The 18,379-nt window shown below is 37.8% G+C and overlaps 1 protein-coding gene across 2 annotated transcripts in view; it reads left to right on the forward strand.

Annotated features, from left to right (window-relative positions):
* The window catches only part of KAT2B (lysine acetyltransferase 2B), a 43,846-nt gene that overhangs the window by 20,079 nt on the left and 5,388 nt on the right, over window positions 1-18,379 (forward strand). For both annotated transcript variants that reach the window (XM_065051533.1, XM_065051534.1), the window contains exons 7-15: window positions 893-999; window positions 2,754-2,879; window positions 5,181-5,317; window positions 6,718-6,926; window positions 9,282-9,408; window positions 12,590-12,700; window positions 14,805-14,948; window positions 17,266-17,380; window positions 18,136-18,172. In XM_065051533.1, the coding sequence (XP_064907605.1) occupies window positions 893-999; window positions 2,754-2,879; window positions 5,181-5,317; window positions 6,718-6,926; window positions 9,282-9,408; window positions 12,590-12,700; window positions 14,805-14,948; window positions 17,266-17,380; window positions 18,136-18,172 (1,113 nt within the window). The remainder of the gene's footprint in view (window positions 1-892; window positions 1,000-2,753; window positions 2,880-5,180; window positions 5,318-6,717; window positions 6,927-9,281; window positions 9,409-12,589; window positions 12,701-14,804; window positions 14,949-17,265; window positions 17,381-18,135; window positions 18,173-18,379) is intronic.

An 18,379-nucleotide genomic window follows, 5' to 3' on the forward strand; every position in this document is an offset into this window, starting at 1 on the left:
TATAAAATACCAGAGTAGGACTTGATCCTGAAAATCCTTATCCTGTTCAAGGAAGCCTGACTCAACAGTCCTGCGGTTCCAGCTGGTCAGTTTCTATACATATAGATGGCTAGAGAGTAAAATTGTGCGGTGGCAACTTCTGTTCTGAAAACTCCTTTTGTGCAATGTAAGATAAGCAGCTATCTTGCTTCTGAGAGAACCAATGTATTAGCCCTGTGAAGGCAGGTGTGCTGGATAGTCTGATTTGTGGAATTTCTTTCACGTATACTAATATGAAGAGAGGTTTAAAATCACACTTGGTATAAGTGTACCAAAGTAAGATTAAAAATACTGGTATGCAAGCACAAACATGCAATTAAATTTTGCAGTAGCACACTTAAGGAAATGAAAGTATCTTCCTAAGAGCATTGTTAATAACTAACACTGGGATTTTATAAATCTGTAAGAGGCAGAAAGCAAGCGCATCTGCAAAACACTGGTTTATCAAAATAGACATATTTTGTCATTGTTGTATAACAGAAGTACCTTGGCATCTGTCAACTCATAGTTTTCCTATTAGTGCACAGTTTCGTTCCGTAAAAGCAGTTTGTAACTCTTTCTTCCTGCATTTATTAGTACAAATTAGATAAATATTGCTTATAATCAAAGATAAATTTTCACAGTTGTAAGCACTCTGCTGAATTCAAATACTTAATGTCTGCTCTGGCTTGTGATTTCATGTGTGTGGTTGTTTTTTTTTTTTTTTTAAGGATTGGTCAACAATTTTCTTACTGATTCATTAAATATTTTTAAATCTAAAAAAAAAAAAAAAAGGCTGCAAATGCTTATTCCAAAAAATAACCTGCTTTAAATGATCCTATTAAGTTAATATTTCACCTGGTTTTGTGCCTAGGTTTCTGTCAATGCTGGAAGAAGAAGTGTACAGCCAGAATTCTCCTATTTGGGATCAGGATTTCATGGTGTCTAGTTCCCAAACTGGACAGCTGGGAATCCAGACAGGTAATTTGCATTTAGCGATGGGCTGGGGAGCACCTGAATATAAAGATAAACCTGTACAAGTGATGAATTCTAAGGAATGAGCTTTAAGTATGCAGCTTTATAAATAGCAGGGTATACTGAAATCAGTCTGCATTGAGTAAGCACAGGTGTCTGACTTTCTGGTTGTTTCCTCACATAAAGATCCCATTTTGATGATGAAATACAGCAAATTGAAGGTGCCAGTGGAGCAGGCTGGTTGCTGAAACAAATCACCTGAGCATTCTAGCAGCACGAGTGCACTCGGTGTGCATAAGTGAGAATGATCAGTGGGTAAATGGCGGTGGTGGGTCACCTGCCAGACCATGGTCCTCTCCCATGAGGACACTCGCCAGTTGTCTAGCTCCGTGGCAGCAGGAATTTGGCAGTAGAAGGGCAGTGACTTTCGACATCAGATGTCCCATTGCTTTTGCACACATGCTTTTGATTTATTCTTGTTTTTCTGTAGCTTTTCCTTGCTTTGTTTCTTATTCATGTGCCCCATCAGCTGTTCTGTAGCTTTATTAGCTTTTCCTCAATTAGGATACTGAGGTGTAAATCATCCCTAAAATTGCAGGGAGGCACTGATGACGTAAGTTGTTTTTTTTTTTTTTTTTTCCCCTTCTCCTCTTCCATTCTGCTCCAAGGTATTTAAAATCCACTTATGCAGCTCAGGAGTTGTCTTCAGTTTTCAGTATTTTAGGGAGCAAAGACTGGAGGCATTTAATTCAATATTTTGTGACAATTCAGTATTTTGAATAATTTTTGGTTATCAATTGACAAAACCATCATGTTAGCACTTTATCTGATGGTGGATTTCGAAGTGTAGCTGGGAAATTCCACTGTGACAGATACAGGCTTTGTTTGTGAGAAATTCCTGGTCTGCACTGTGAACTGGTGAATTATACCCTAGGTACAAATTCCTTGCAACTCTGAAATCATGTTGCTCTTAGAGTTCATTCTATCATGTACGTTTCTGCAGTGTTTCATTTTTATGCGTACCTTTTAAACACTTGATTCTTGGTGTGAATATGGAACAAAAGAGCTGTTGCTGGTATTGACACCAGGACAGAGGCATGCAAAGAGAAAGACTGCAGGTGTCCAGACTATGAGCTGTCACCTCAACTTCCCACTTGCCTGCCAAAAGTCCTGACACAAATAAAAACTGAATGATTTGGGATATATATATATATTTTTTAATATATTAGAGAGAGAGATGTTAGTCTATGGCCTTTTAAAATAATAGTTTCATCCTCTTAACTGGTGCAACAGCTTCTCCCTTTATTGAAGCTGATTTGTCCAGCCAGTCTTTGAACACAGTGAAAGTGGACAGCTGAATGGCGAGATTTTGCTTTTCAATAGATTCCTACAAATAGCATTTTCATGAGGCTGAATGCCAATGGGCTTGGCAGGTGTGTGAAGGAAGTTTGTTTTCTTAGCTTATATTCAGCACTGCAGAATAATGAAGCCTGATATGTTCAGTGAAGTAAAGCTGACTCTGTCATGCAGCAGTAATACAGTCCCTTGTTAGGTAGAAATTTAGAAAAATATGTTGCAATAAAGCTCTAATGTCTCTTGAGGTGAACTGATGACATTGCTCTGTTGCACAACATCAGCTGTTACTTAGCATGTGGTAGGTGTGAAGTTGTGTCCCTTGTTGGGACAGTCCTTCAGTCAGCACTGTAATAATGGGTTCCATGTCCTGATTTTTTTGGTGTTTGTCTTTTATGCCATTGCAGTTATCAGTCCTCCTCCTGTTGCAAGATCTGTTTCATACAGTGCAAGTCCTTCGTCTCTGGAGCAGCCCAACAGTGGAAATATGAGTCCTGCTTGCAAAGTTTCTTCTGCCCTTGACCCAAACCTAGGTAACCAAGAGGAAGACTTGCTTTTGGGTTTCTGTCAATGTTATCAGCAGTTGCAGTATATGGTGACCATTGCCTTCAACTCTGCAATAGCAATCTTGAGGTGTTTTTGCTAAAAGACATAGGCACACATATTTTTTTCTCCACTGTGGTAATGTTTAACTAGCAGAAATGGCAACTGTATTTGGAAAAAAATAGTTTGTTTAAATTCATTTAAAATGGGCGATGGTCTGCTGGTGTCAGAGGTTGTTGAAAAACACTTTAGTTGAAGTACCTGTATCATGAGCCATGAAGAAAGGTTTAGTTTAAATAAAGACAGAGTAGAAGAGGACATCGCATTTTTTTTTCTTTTTAAAATCTTTCAAGGTACTGAAATTTCATACTGCTGAGGAATAAAGAAAAGCAGAAACACACCAGGCAGGTTAAATTTAAAACCCGAGTGAGGTCAGGTTAAAAAGCAAAGTTATGGGGGAAAAAAAAAAGTTGTTGAATGCATAAATTCTCCTAATAAATCCTTTTTCAAATACCTCAGGATTAATGAGCCTGTCAAGAAAGTTTGTAGGTCAGAGAGATGATCACAAGCTCATGTAAAGTAATTCCTCAAGGAAGCAGAAAAATCTAAAAGAATTCTTAGCCTCGGTGTTTGCTACAGAGGGACTTAAGGTGGCTCCTAAACTGCAGCTTTCTTTGAGGGACAAGTTGGGAAATGATCTTAAAAGTAGAAATGAGTAGATTTTTTTATTACATATCAGTAGAATGAGTAGTAAGTAGTCACTAGAAGAGTGGTTTTGTTCTTTTTTTTTTGAGAGTGTGGAAAAAAATATGGAATTGACAAAACTGATTATTAAGTTGTGCAGCTGAGCTGTCATTGGAATTGCCCTCAGCACTACAGAGCTGAAACACACAGATGCAAAACTAGTTTTCAAAGAGGTTCTAAGAGAATTTGGGAAACTGTCAATTTTAAGTCTCCTATTTCAGACAGTTAGAAGAAACAATAATAAACTGATTAAGAATGCAATGAATAAATGTGTGGGCAATGTGATGTGTGGAAATTCAGTGTTCCTTTTCTACAACTTATGAATTGTATGTATCTGTGAAGGAAGTGATGAGCATTTGGAAAGAGTTTTTTATACCTGGATTTCCAGAAAGCTTTTGACAAATTGCTTCAAAAATTCTGTTTTAAACCAAGAAATTAATCCTTTGGGAAATAAGAAGAAGGGCCCATTCATATATGAATAACTGTTTAAAAAGTAAGAAGTAAACAAAAGAAATAAACAGTTTTCACAGTGAAGGGAGGTTAACAATAAAATTCTATTGCTAAGAAAAAAAATTGTCCTGCTTGAAAGTCGGAAAAGGGCAGCGAACAGTTTGATCTTCATATATTTAGAGCGCTATAGCTGTGGAAAAACGATTTGTACAATATTTGTTAAAATAGTGGGCATAATGGGCCCTAAACTTCAGAAAGAAGTTCTTAAAATTATGTGAAAGAAGTTCTTAAAGTTAGTTGTTAAACTTATATCACTGCTAATTCCTGATCACAAAGGCAAAATTCAGCATCCTGCCTCTGACAATGGCCAGTACTAGATCTTTAAGGAAAGAATAGAGGAAGAAGGTAACCATGGAGTGATATTCCTGTTTGTATGCTTTCCTAGTATTTGGCAGTTTGCTGCTTGGATAAATTCTGAGCTAGCAGCTGGCTCTATCGGGATTATTGTACCCACTAGTCTTTGGTGGACTTTTCTTTCATGAATTTGTTTCTTTTGCTACATTACATGTTGGTCTGCCCTTAGTAGGGCAGTTAATAATTAACATGGTATATTTTGATTTGGAAACTTCACATGGATTTCCTAAGTCAAATATGTGTGTTGTGTCAGACTGTATGTGCTGCTTGGTTTAGAAAAAAGGTGGAAGTGATCTATAATGGATACTTAATTCCAGTGAATCCCAAAATGGAGTTTCATGTTATCCAAAAGCATGCACTATAATTTGTTTATTTACCACTGACCTTCCCAGACAGCACCACAGAGGTTCACTGCAGAGGATGCTGAGGCAAAAGGAAGAGGAAATAATTTCATTATGAATTTACAGAGGTATAGGAGAAGGAGATGTATACTCATACTGCTTCATGCTAATATCCCAGTGCAAAGACAATTGCAGCAGTGATAAGTATTGTTCAGATTGCATTTCTTTCTCTCTTTCTGCAAGGAGTAAAAAAAAGCCCCAAACTTGGCATACAAATTAAAGAATGTAACAGAACTGCTAGACTTCACAGCTAGTCTGATTTGTCCTGGTTTTGTTTTATAGGGGAAAAGAGAAAAAATAATGAACCCTATTCTCTGGAGGATTCAAAAAAACCAAGGGTTGTAGGAGACATTCCTATTGAGTTAATCAATGAAGTAATGTCAACAATTACAGATCCTGCAGCAATGCTCGGGCCGGAGGTGAGAAATTTATAGACCTGGTCTGTTTGCAAATGCCTTGTTTTCAATAAATGTTTCATGTGGTTAGAGTATGATAAGCTGAGAGTCCATAAAACTTACCATGCTGTCAGTAAGAAAAATAGAGACTTTCAAAGAGTATGATTAGGTGAGCAAAAATTATTAATGAAATACATCATTAACATGAAGAATTGGTTGTACATGTTTTTAATGCATTGTGTACTGTTTGCAAAGATACTTGGAAATAGTGACAGTAAAAATGTAGCTCCCAGGTTATTTTGCAAGGTACTTTTGTTACAGAACAGTTCCAGAGTATGATCTTTATTGTTAATCACAGATGTAGCTCATAAGACACGGTAAATGGTGTTCAGATATTGCAGCAGAACGAAAGATCCAAAGTTAAAACTTCTGTCTAATGCAGAAGGGCTGATATAAAGAGCTATTTGCTCTGTCTTCCACAGTTGCTCTTTTTTTCTGCTGGAAGAGAAAAACAAACAGAATTGCAGAATTGTGCCATGTACAGAATTGCACTTTTTTTTTTTATTTTTTTGGCTGGCTTTTCCTCCTTCTGTTCCCTTTGCCAGGGTATGTTTTGCCAGCAGCTCTTGTTTGCCAAGGTTTAGCTAGAGACTGCTGAAGATCTGGAACCACCTACATTTCTTACTCAAACTATATACTGTTATTGATGGCTCTGCATATTACAAATGCTGTGCCAGTCTGGCTGTTGGGGTTGGCGGTGGCTAGAAACCCAGCAGCCAAACTTTTGCTCTAAAAAGTAAACAGTATGTGCATGCAGAGATGTTTTGGCATTGTGAAACGATTGTTAAAAGAAAAGTTAAATAAATTGTCTGTGTTAATTTCATCTCCATTCAAATATAGGGGTGCAATTGCTAGATATGTAACAGGAGAATCAATAGGAATTAAAATGTTCTTTTTAGCCTCTTACAATAGTGGCATAGATAGTGGAAAGCATTACTAAGATGAAAAAATATGACTTTGCCTGCACTGCCATTAAAATACGTGATTTACAATATGTGTAGGCAAATGCACTACTTTTGTCCAAGCTGACTAGGCTAAAGAAAATGTGAAGACTTGGTGGCATAGGTTTCAACTGGATGAGTGCTGTCCCCCAAGAGATTTTGGAACTCATTGAGTCATAACTGCCACTGTTGTTACCTAATCTTTACTGAAATAAGTTTGAATAAACCTTTGTACACCATAGCGTAGACTTATATCCAGCTCATTTGTGTCACTTCTGCTAAAAAATGGTAATAATTGGCAGCTCTATTTTTGTAAAAAGCTTGGAGAAAAGTGGGGGTTTTTTTGTTTGTTCCTTAAGGCTGTTCTGTCAGAGGATGTGAAATCTCCAAAATGTGATTTTGTTCCCCTTTTGTACGGTTCAGACCAACTTCCTCTCGGCGCACTCGGCCCGGGACGAGGCGGCGAGGCTGGAGGAGCGCAGGGGAGTGATTGAATTCCACGTGGTTGGCAACTCCCTGAACCAGAAGCCCAACAAGAAGATCATGATGTGGCTGGTTGGTTTGCAGAACGTCTTCTCCCATCAACTGCCTCGAATGCCAAAGGAGTACATCACACGCTTGGTCTTTGATCCGTGAGTACCACTGGTTAGCAGGCAGTGGTGCAGGAAGGGTCCAGACGAGGTTGCATGGAGGGCAGCTCTGCCTGTGCTACCCTTTTCCCATCTTTTAAAGCCCCTGCAGCTCCTGGTCAGTCTAATTGGATTGTACACGAATACCATCACAGTGGCTGTATTAATGACAAGTGGCTTGTTGTTGTGGGAAGTGAGTCTGGAGGGAAGGCTCTGTTCTATCTTACACATTTGAATGCTAAAACTGAAAGTCAGAAAGTGGTTCTAGAATCATACAATTGTCTTAGTTGGAAAAGACCTTTAAGATCATTGAGTCCAACTGTTAACACTACAAAGTCCACCTCTAAACATGTCCCTAAGGACCTCATCTGTGTGTCTTTTAAACAGCTCCAGGGATGGTGACTCCACCACTTCTCGGGGCAACCTATTCCAATGCCTGACAACCATTTTGGTGAAGATGTTTTTCCTAATATCCAATCTAAACCTCCCCTCGTGCAATTTGAGGCCAACGTTATGTTGCTTATTAGCGGTTTTCAGGCCCACACTAACTTGCAGGCTACTCCATCTTCTGTGAAGATCATGAACTAAATGACAGCAGAGACTGAAGATTTTCAATGAGAAGAACTTGTGGGATTTATGAAGAACAGCAGCATTTAAGTCAGCGTGGGAGAAAGCTTTGAATAACTCCCCACTCAAGCACATTGCTTTTCTCTTTATCAGTGTAGGTTTTCTGTTTTGCTTCGTGTGTGACTCTACACCACAGGCACTTGAAAAGAGACACGGTGGCTGTAGCAGCAGCCACAGGTTGCACATGGTCCTCCACACACCCTCGTGTCCTGATTGAATTGTGCTTTAGCTGCTTCAGCCAACTACCCAGCATGGTTTCTGGAAGAGCCTTTCTCCACCACTGGTGATATCAGTCTCTGTGCCTGGTATTGTAGATGCAGCGGTTATGAAAACATGTGAGGAACCACTTCTTCTGCTTTTAGGCTCACTAGCATTCCCTCAGCAACACTCTTCTGATGCCAGCAAACACTGCGGCTGCTGGGTCTGAAGCACAAACAGCCCAATGCTGGGGACTGTTGCAAAGGACTTTGGTCTCCAGGCACAGGAGACTGATCTTGGGGCCTTTTATTTTTTTCAGAGTGGAACAGAACTTTTATTGTGAAGGCCAGCACCAGTCTAGACTCTTTTACCTCTCCTTTGTGGGGGTAAGCACCACTCAGGTGGAAAAGAGAGGCAGCACCAGTATCTTGTCTGAGTTTAGAAGCCTTAGCAGCGCTGTGATATCAAGCAGAGGCTACTGGCTGACGAAGACAGGTTCTCTCATAACCAAGCACCAAAGCAAAATTTTGAAGTATGGATGTTGAGCCATGGCCTCCTCTTATATTTCTCTATGTTCTCCCTTATTAGGAAAGTCTCTTCTAGTAGGCTGAGAGGATTGTGGTAAAGTGCTCTTCAGCATAGATAACTGTCTGGAGAGCAGTCTGTGCTTGAGAATGAGGTATGGATATTGCCACAGCAAGAAAATGCCCTCCCTTATGTGCTCATGCCAAACAGTTGACCCAAAGAAAGTGAAGCACATTACCTGGACAGCTCAGAGAACCCCAGCATCTGCCATGAATCTATAGGGACACACACTGGGGACCTCTGCGGACTAGTGGCTACACATAAACCTACGTCAAGTGGAAGATAACTGGAATCCATATGATACCATGTATTGAATAATCTAGAGAACAGGTGCAGTATAAATCTTTTCAGACCTTGAGGATGACACTAACATTCTTAATCCTTGACACGGGAGTTCAGATTGCACCTCGTTATATCTTTCCTGGCAGTCAATGTAAATACAACAGAAATAGATATTAGTTCTGGTCTTGTTTCCACTAAATATGAAATATCATTTCTTGCTTCATCAGCTGCATTTGAAACTGATAGCTGAGCTATAGAGTGTGCATGCAATGAAACAAAAATCCCTTAGGAAGCCTTACTGTCCTGTAACTCCATTAATTTCTAATTTAGTCATGGTAAAATCATCACGAGAACTGCACAATGGCATAACTGTTAGCAAGAGAGTCAATGAAAGCAATACAACTCTTATTTATTGGGCATTACCTTAGTACTAGGAGTACTTGGCAAGACTAGGACCATGCTATGTGCATGATGAATTTTATGGCAAATTCAAAGCATGATGTTAAAATAACAACTCTTCTGTAGATACCAGCAGCTAACTTAACAGAGGCATATACAATTGCATTAGCATCATGGAAAGAAGTGAATCAAGTTTCTGAAAAAAGGAATGTAATGGCACTTTATGTACTATGCACATGAATTAAAGTGACATTTTTGTCTACTCAGGAAACACAAGACCCTTGCATTAATAAAAGATGGTCGTGTTATCGGTGGTATCTGTTTCCGGATGTTCCCCTCCCAAGGATTTACGGAGATTGTTTTCTGTGCTGTGACTTCCAATGAGCAAGTCAAGGTAAAAATAATTCTCTACTAGAGTTTATTAAATATATTTGATTCCTATTCACTATTGCATATGCTTCTAATTTTGTTAGTCAGATTGAATATGTTGCTGAGTTGTGAAACAGAAATCGAATTTGAAAGATACAATCATTCTGAATATAATACACTAAACAAATGTGCAGATTTAGAATCATCAGCATAATAATAGGATTACTTGTACTTAATTAAATAAATACATTTTCCTCAACAATACTGGCCAGTGGTCTCACATTCTTGGATTATTTATTCCTCTGTCATCAGCAATTGCCACTCCTTGTAGTGTAAGACCTTATGGTTGACTGAAATAAGTATTGCTAACGTGTGACAGTAATTTGTATTCGATCACTTTGTGGTGTTACATGACTTCAAACGAAATGCAATGCATCAAAAAATTAAGTTTAGTCTTACATCTTAAAGTAAGCACCTAGTCTGTTCCGTACACTGTTCTTTGAGTTAATTTCACAAAATGTTCTCTTCGTGTTGAGAATTAGCAACTGTGTTGAAAGGATATAGAGCACTATGAATACAGGAGATTCCTCCTTGCTTTCCTTGGGACTAAAAGTATTTCTGACAATCTGATTCAGGATTTTGCCTTTAGATGGTGCTATAGCTTTGTTTTTCAGTTGAAACTATCATCTGAGATGAGTTAATTCAGCATTTGTAGCAGTTGAACATGCAGAAATTGTGTGCCCTGTTTTGCTGGGAAGAGCTCTGGGTGTGGAAAGGTAACACAGTGGGATTGAAAACCTGTGACAGCTGTTAATACTTGGGTTATATTTGATTTTATTGAACTCTGGTGTTAGAGAGGAGCGTTCCCCTGCATTTGGCAGTGGCCTGTCATAAAAGCATCCAAAGTGTTTTAACAAATGCAAACAACAATGGAATATGCTTAAGTTGTGTCTATTCTAAGCTTGACTAATTCATAAAAGGTGTTTTTATTCTAATAACCAACTGCAGTGCGTAAGTTAGGCTGCCAAAGGTGTGTTGTGATTCTCTAGGAATAACCTTTCAGAATATAATAGAGAAAATAAATCTGAGCAAATAAAATAGATAAATAAAACATAAAAAATAGAGCAAATAAACCTCCTAGGTTGCATAGGCACACATAGTTCACAATTTCTTGTTACCCTCTGGGCATTTTGCTGTATCAGTTGGCTATTTCTGAAAATTTGCCTTCCCACATTCCTGTCTGAGTAAGGTGACCCTTCCCAGCAGGTAACTGAGAAAAACTAAACGTTCACACATGGTTAAACTCCCTATTCTTGGGAAAAATAAATTCCTATTTTAATTCAATTTGAGATAAGAGTAAGAAGTATGGGTACTGTTTTCCTTTGTATGTGATATTTAAAAGTTGTATTGTTTTTGAGATAGTTTGATCCTGTATTACAAAATTATTTTAAATTTTACTGTATGTGGCTTAGTTTCCCTTCAGGATTGTCATACTTTGGCAAATGTTTGTGTGAATGAGTAAATCCTTTGAAGGTTATAAAAATAATAGGCAAGCAGAAAATATTTGAAGTAATTGTCATCGTAATTGCTGGAATTTCTTTGAGATGCAAAGTTACTTTTTTTTTTTTTTTTTCTCAGAGATTAGATGCTTTGGAATTATTGGTATGAATTGTGATGTTTCAGGTGTAAATAAAATGTCAGTCTCTCATAGGCTGTTGCTTTCACCCTGCTGATGAGAAGGGAAGTAAGGCTTGCTCATGTACTGCTACCTTGCATTTAAGGAAAACGTTTTTCATTAAAAATTTTGCTTCAGATGTTTTGACCTCTTCAAAGACTTTGAGAACTCAATTTTGCAATTAGAAAGCCTCTTAATTATCTTGAGCACTTCTCAGTTCTAAGAAATCCTGTGCCACTTAATGTGTTATCATTTGTGAAACTGCTTCTTTGTATTTGATGCCATGCATGATGTGTCCCACTTTAACAGGTCAACATATGACTTTAAGAGCTTCGTCAAATTCAGAAGTACTGATTTTTACACATACGGGGTCTTGATTTAGAATATGAGGTCTGATTACCAGATACTCCAAACATGAGCTGGAAAGGAAAGGCTAATGCAGAAATTTTGTACCTAGATTGGTAGGATTTTAAAGAAAATGTGTCACTATGAAATTTTTTGTATGGAGCTTCAACAATAAACTAACTTGCTTTCATCTGGCTATTTCCAGGTTTGAGGCTATTATATTGTGAATTCAATCAGAACTATATATTTTCTAATTTATTCTTCCGATTTATGTGCATAAGTAAAAATTTCCTCAGTTTTCAAGAACAGAGTACCCGAAAACATTCCATGTCCAGTTGTTAGCTGTGATGTCAAAACTGGAACATATGCAGGAACAACACATTATTATGGGCTTTCCTGTCTGTTTTACATTTCTTAACCTCACAGCAGAAAGAGAAGACTATAGCTTACTCAGAAATGTGAATAAATGGTACCTTTTGTTTACGTTGGGGTTGAATAAAAATGGAAATTATTCTTTTGTGCAGTCAGAATGCATAGGCATTCATTTGATTGTGGACTCAATAACTTTCTGCTGCCTATTATGGCAATAACTGTTTCACTATTCCCTTTTATGCCTTGTGATAAGTTCAGATTATAAATCCTTTGAGACAGAGGTTGTTGCTCCGACAGGTACACAGAACCCAGTAAAACAGAGATCTTGTCTCAGAATGGGTTCCCCTAGAAGGAGTTATTTTGGTATTCGTACCGCTTTGCAATTTTAACATGATAAGGCTCATTATTATTACAATATATGTAGTTTTATAAGTATGTGACCATTAATGGTTGATATCTAACTTAAAAGGAAAAAAAATATGTGTGAACCTTGTTTTACAACTTTCAGGACAATGTACCTCTTTAGAGCCACACTTTACCTGTAGAGACAATCTGGGTTTTGGTCTCTTTTAGGTTAAAAGTGAACAAGACACTAGAAGCTGTGATATTTTGTGTTCCCTTTTGGGTCACAAAGATACCCTTATGAGGCTTGAGTACACCTCACTAAGTTAGTTATGAGAAAGTCTTTAAAATGAGATGTAGAGGAAAGTCTGTATTTTGAAAACCAGCCTGTAATAACCCTTGGTTCATGGTTTTTAATATGCACAGTCCCCTAAGGCTTTGTAATGGCTTTTTCCTTGTATGTTTCACACAGGGTTATGGGACTCACCTAATGAACCATCTGAAGGAATACCACATCAAACACAACATTCTCAATTTTCTCACATATGCAGATGAATATGCTATTGGCTACTTCAAAAAACAAGTAAGTCAATGTAAGAAATTATTTGGTGTACATAGCTAACATCTAGGAGTGATGAACTAAACAACTAGTCATGACAAAGTGTTGGATAAAATGCATAATGCAATTTCATCTCTGTATTTTTTATCTGCAAAATGTCCTTTGTGTTTATCTTCTATAGTGTTATTGGCTTATAATGCATTTGACTATGGTGGAATCAGCTGAATATAGGTGTATGGTATAGCCTGTAAATTGTAAAATCTAAACCCCAGTTGAATATGAGTTGGTTGCTTTTTCATTCATTTAATTCCCTCACTGATTCTGTAAAACGTCTAAAGAAGTACCAGACATACCTGTGGCAGACTAGAACTTATCTCACCTGTGCTTACAGCTCCTCCTGATTTGAAACATGAGGTTCAAGTTCAGGAAAGACTGCAGTGTCTAATCTGTCGAATAAATTTGATAGATTAAACAGGTGTCAACTGTCTGATCGGGTGATAGGGTGAAGATGGAATCAGACTGTTCTCAGATGTATGGCAATAGAACTAGAGGCAATGGACACAAGTTGGATTGTGGAAAATTGCAACCAGATAGGACTTTTTTTTTCCTTCATCTCCTAAGGGTGGTGAGATACTGGAAAATGTTGCCCAAAGAGATTGTGGAACTACTGTCACAGAATCACAGAATGTTAGGGACTGGAAGGGACCTCGAAAGATCATCTAGTCCAATTCCCCTGCCGGAGCAGGAACACCTAGATGAGGTTACACAGGAAGGCGTCCAGGCAGGTCTTGAATGCCTCCAGAGTAGGAGACTCCACAACGTCCCTGGGCAGCCTGTTCCAGTGCTCTGTCACCCTCACTGAGAAGAAGTTTCTTCTCAAATTTAAGTGGAACCTCTTGTGTTCCAGTTTGTACCCATTACCCCTTGTCCTATCATTGATTGTCACCGAGAAGAGCCTGGCTCCATCCTCGTGACACTCACCCTTAAATATCTGTAAACATGAATGAGGTCACCCCTCAGTGTCCTCTTCTCCAAGCTAAAGAGACCCAGCTCCCTCAGCCTTTCCTCGTAAGGGAGGTGCTCCACTCCTTTAATCATCTTTGTTGCCCTGCACTGGACTCTTTCCAGCAGTTCCCTGTCCTTCTTGAACTGAGGGGCCCAGAAATGGACACACACTGTCTTTGGCAGTCTTCAAGACTGGACATGGCCTTGGGCAACCAGGTCTGATGAGAACCTGCTCTAAGCAGGAATGGGGCTAGATGACCACCTTAAGTCCCTTCCAACCTCAGCTGTTCTACAATTCTGTATATAAAACTGATACAATTCACTCTTCTCACATTCAGAAAGAATAAAAGCTGGGCTTGCAGTACTACTATCAGATCTGTACAGATCCTTTTCATGTCTGAAGTGTCCCTACCCCAATTTGGAAGTGCTCAGTCTCCATTTAAGTCTGAAGCCTTTGATGTTAAATTGTCAAGCAGAAGTCCTTGTATGGTTCCTGATTTTTACTGAGATTTCATAGATACCTCTGTAACAGAAGAATAAAAAGCAGCTAAAGTGAGAGTCCTGCACTGGTTTTTATTGTATTTGTTAATTCTTTTGTGGGTTTCTTTTTCAATTAGCTTTTGAACTGTATAAAGACTGTAGTATAACTTCAGAACTTTTAATAGGATTTGTTATCTTATTTTTTCACTTGAGATACAAAAGTAAAAAAAAAAACAACTATTTTTTTTTTTTTTTTGGCTATAAAACTACTGTCATCTCATCGACTTCAACAGCAACATTCCTTGACTGAGGACTATAGGACTGGCATTCTTTAATATTAAAATAGCAAATTTTTTGAAAAATCCCAGAAATTTGTCCACAGTAAAAATATTTTTCTCCATCTCTTTGTCTCCACTATCTCCCTTCTTTTCCTATACATATAAGCAATTAACTATTCTTGTATCAGATGTGTCCTGTGAGATGTTGTCAACACTATGAAACATAGTCTGTAACTCTTTGTCCATTGTATTGTCTGTATTTTAACATTATGATGAATTTGGTTCTAAGTTATCATAGTGTTTTGGTTAAAAGAAATGTAAAAGGAAAATGGCATCATGATGACTTGTTTTCTTTTATTCTTCAGGGTTTTTCCAAAGATATTAAAGTACCAAAAGCAAAATACGTTGGCTACATCAAGGATTATGAGGGTGCCACATTAATGGGTTGTGAATTAAATCCAAGGATCCCCTACACGGAGTTTTCTGTTATCATTAAAAAGCAAAAAGAGGTAAAGGCTGAAATGAAACACTAAACATTATAATTTATTTGAACATTTAGGAACAATTCAGTAAGTGCCAGGCTTCTTAAAGCATTGGAATGTATACTTTTATTAGTAAGCCAGAACTTTGCGGTTGAAACATTACTTTCTACTTTACTAACTTTATAACAGAAGTGTTGAAAAGTACTGATATATGGAGGAGTATTTCATAGCTGATTTTTGTCATAGATGATAACAAAGCAAAATCTTGTGAGACTGATTTGTTCTGCAGCTTTGTCATTTTTTTTTTTCTTCCCCCCATGAGAATAGTGTTCATTAGAGTGACTTTTGAATGTAGTGTTTGTACTGCATGTCCTGTATTTTACAGGAAAGAAAGAGGATTATTTTTTCTGCCACTGTTTTAATATACAAGTCAAGGATGGGCTGTCTTAAATTCCAGACTGTCCCTCTTTGGAGTTTACATAGGATGTTTCTTACTTATTCATTCCGTAATAATAATCCATATTATAAGGCAGTTTATTAGCAAAATAACTAAGATGTTTCCAGTTGATTTTATATACCTTCCTTGGTTTTCAAATAAATACAAATGACAAGGATAATTTATTCTTTCAAGGCTGGTCAAATTAATGAATTTTTATTTTGCTAAAATGCATCTTCACGAGACAATAATTTGCCCTCCAATAGTATTATTTGGTTCATGTCTGCAGAAAGAAAGAAAATATCTGAGTGCTATATATTTAGTTTACAAGGTTTCTTAATTTCACTCACTGGGAAAGTTTTCATGTGTCCATATAACACACAGATCAGGCTTTTTATTCTCCCTTTTCCAAGGAAATTTAGAGATAGCCCTCCCAGTCTGCAGCTTTATGAAGCGTGTTCACTTCTCTGATCAAATCAAAAGCAATGAAGATGATACCTGAATATAAGTAGAATTTTTAATGTTGACAGTATGGATTACATACTGATTTAGTTTGTTGCTGGTATTGGCCAGTAAGACTTTTCTAGTCCTGTCCTCTTAGAAGTGAAGCTTTTCATGTAATCTAAACTTTTATTTAAAACATGAGACTATATGCCTATGGCTGCTAAGACCATGTCATCCACTGCTGGGTACTATTCACAGACCACCATTTGTGAGTTTGCATTGCCTGATTTGTAGCTCATTTACAGTCATTCTGAAAAATGTGAAAAATCCCTTTATGCAAAGACTTGTGACCTGCTGACTTGTGAGTAATCAGTGTTACTGATTGAACAGCTTGTTTTAATCAGGAAGAGGCACTAATTACTAAATTATAAGAAGGGTTTAAGGTGGATTTAACAATTAGTTTGGAAGTATTTTGACGTTACACTGGAATCTGGCCATGGTGCTGTTGTATATGGTATTTCTGTTAACATTTGTAACCTCTGTTGAAAATCTGATTTTTTTATTTTCCTCTTATTTGAGAGAAAATACCATGTGTGAGGGAGTGAAGCTCCTTAAAAATAAAAATATGTCCTTCCTTATTATTTCCAAAGAAAACAGTCTCTCAAACTGTGTGGGTCTGAATGTCTGTGCTTTTGTTTACTCCCAGTTATGAAGTAAGCAATTTTGAAAGTGACATATTGAGGACACACAAAGCTTAGGTAAGCCTCTAAGTGTGTATCAAGAGCACCAAAGCACATTACTTAGAATTGAGGTAATGAGATTGCAAAGCAGAACAGAGTGTACCCCAGAACTGGAAAAGCATTTACTGGCATTTACAAACAGAGTAGAATTTCTGTTCCAAAGTCTGGCATCATGATGACGTCCTCAAGAGAAAATCTTCAGTAAGAGTATCTCTGACTGATATCTAAGCAACTCCTACAGTTACATGGAGACTTCGAGGTGAACAGGTATTTCTAAAATTTTGAAATGTGAACATATATGTGCATTGAAAGATGTGCATTGAAATACGTGCCTTGAAATTTCCCACGAGCTTTGCTGAAGCAGTTCGCAAACACCAGCGGTTACAATTAGAGCCAGTTGCTGAATCTGCTTCCAGGAAATTTCCTTTCCTACTTCTGCTACCACCTTCGCAGGAGCTGTGCAGCTCATGATCAATACAGCAAACAATGACTCCTTTTCTTCCAGATTTGTGCCTAGACAGGCAGCTGAGAGGCTCGGTAGCCTCCCCTGCGGCATCAGTGTTTGGCCAGGGACCTCACCCCTATTATCAGCTTCAGTGCATCTATAAGGACTGTAAGATTAGGAAGTGAGAGTGTTCCTGTTCGTCACAGTTCTGCAATAATATTTTGGGTTACTTTTGAGCAAACTAATTATTTTTTTATTTTCTCTGCTGCTTTATTACAGATCATAAAAAAGCTCATAGAAAGGAAACAAGCTCAGATAAGGAAAGTTTATCCTGGCCTTTCTTGCTTCAAAGATGGAGTACGGCAGATTCCTATAGAAAGCATTCCTGGAATTAGTATGTATCAGTCTCTTTTAATGTAGAACAGAAGCAGAACAGCCCAGGAAAGGTCCAAGTCTAGAAATACTGATGTAGTCATGTATTTCTTCTTGATAAAAATGCAATTGTTTTGGTATGCTGATTTGATTTCTGTGAAGATTGTTGTGTTTCCATTACAACTGCTGTCTTTGAGACTTCCCCAAGGCATCCCAGGCTGTTCCTCTTTTATGTACATGTGTGTAATTTTATTTATATATGATTCCTCTGATTTGTATCACAGTGTAGTCAGCAATTTCCCTCTGGCACCACTGTTATGCGCTGCAGTCCTGTACAAAGATGAGTTCTCTGCTAAACAGGGACGTACAGGGCAAAACAGAATTAGAACATTTAATTACCAACTTTGGGGGATTTTTTTCTACTGTGCTTTTCTGCAATTTCTTCTCTGTCTCAGAGGAATCAAATTGGATAACTTTGACATCATTATTCTTTACAGAGGTTGTTGAAAAATATGTATTGAATTTTTGAGAAAATGTGTGTTTCATGTAGGAATATTTTAGAAACTTTTCAGCAGTCTGGAGCTAGAGGCATGTAGGAAATTGGATGGGGCTGTAGGCTAGATGGTTGTGTTATTTGTCAGGAGTAGCTTTTATTAAAACGAACCCATTTTACTGCAGCAGTGCTGAAATGGCTCATCTTTTTAGAATTGCAATAACTCATATAATGCTTTGACCTACTGTACTTCCCATGTAATCTCTCGTGTTGTTGGTGTACAGGAGAGACTGGCTGGAAACCAAGCGGAAAAGAAAGAGGGTAAGTGCTGCACAAAGTAAAATGATTAAATAGTTTGGAGCTTCCTTTGAGTAAAGTCTTTAAACAATGTCATTTGATATTTCCTTCCTTCCGTCGGAAAATAGATAAATAATCTGCAGGGATGAGCTCTTAAGTGAGTTTGGCTTTGTTTTGTTTTGGGGGCGGGAAGTGGGTTTTAGTTTAAAACATTTGTTTCTTCCACAAAAT

The sequence above is a fragment of the Columba livia genome, chromosome 2 (assembly GCF_036013475.1).
Source record: "Columba livia isolate bColLiv1 breed racing homer chromosome 2, bColLiv1.pat.W.v2, whole genome shotgun sequence".
Classification (NCBI taxonomy): domain Eukaryota; kingdom Metazoa; phylum Chordata; class Aves; order Columbiformes; family Columbidae; genus Columba; species Columba livia.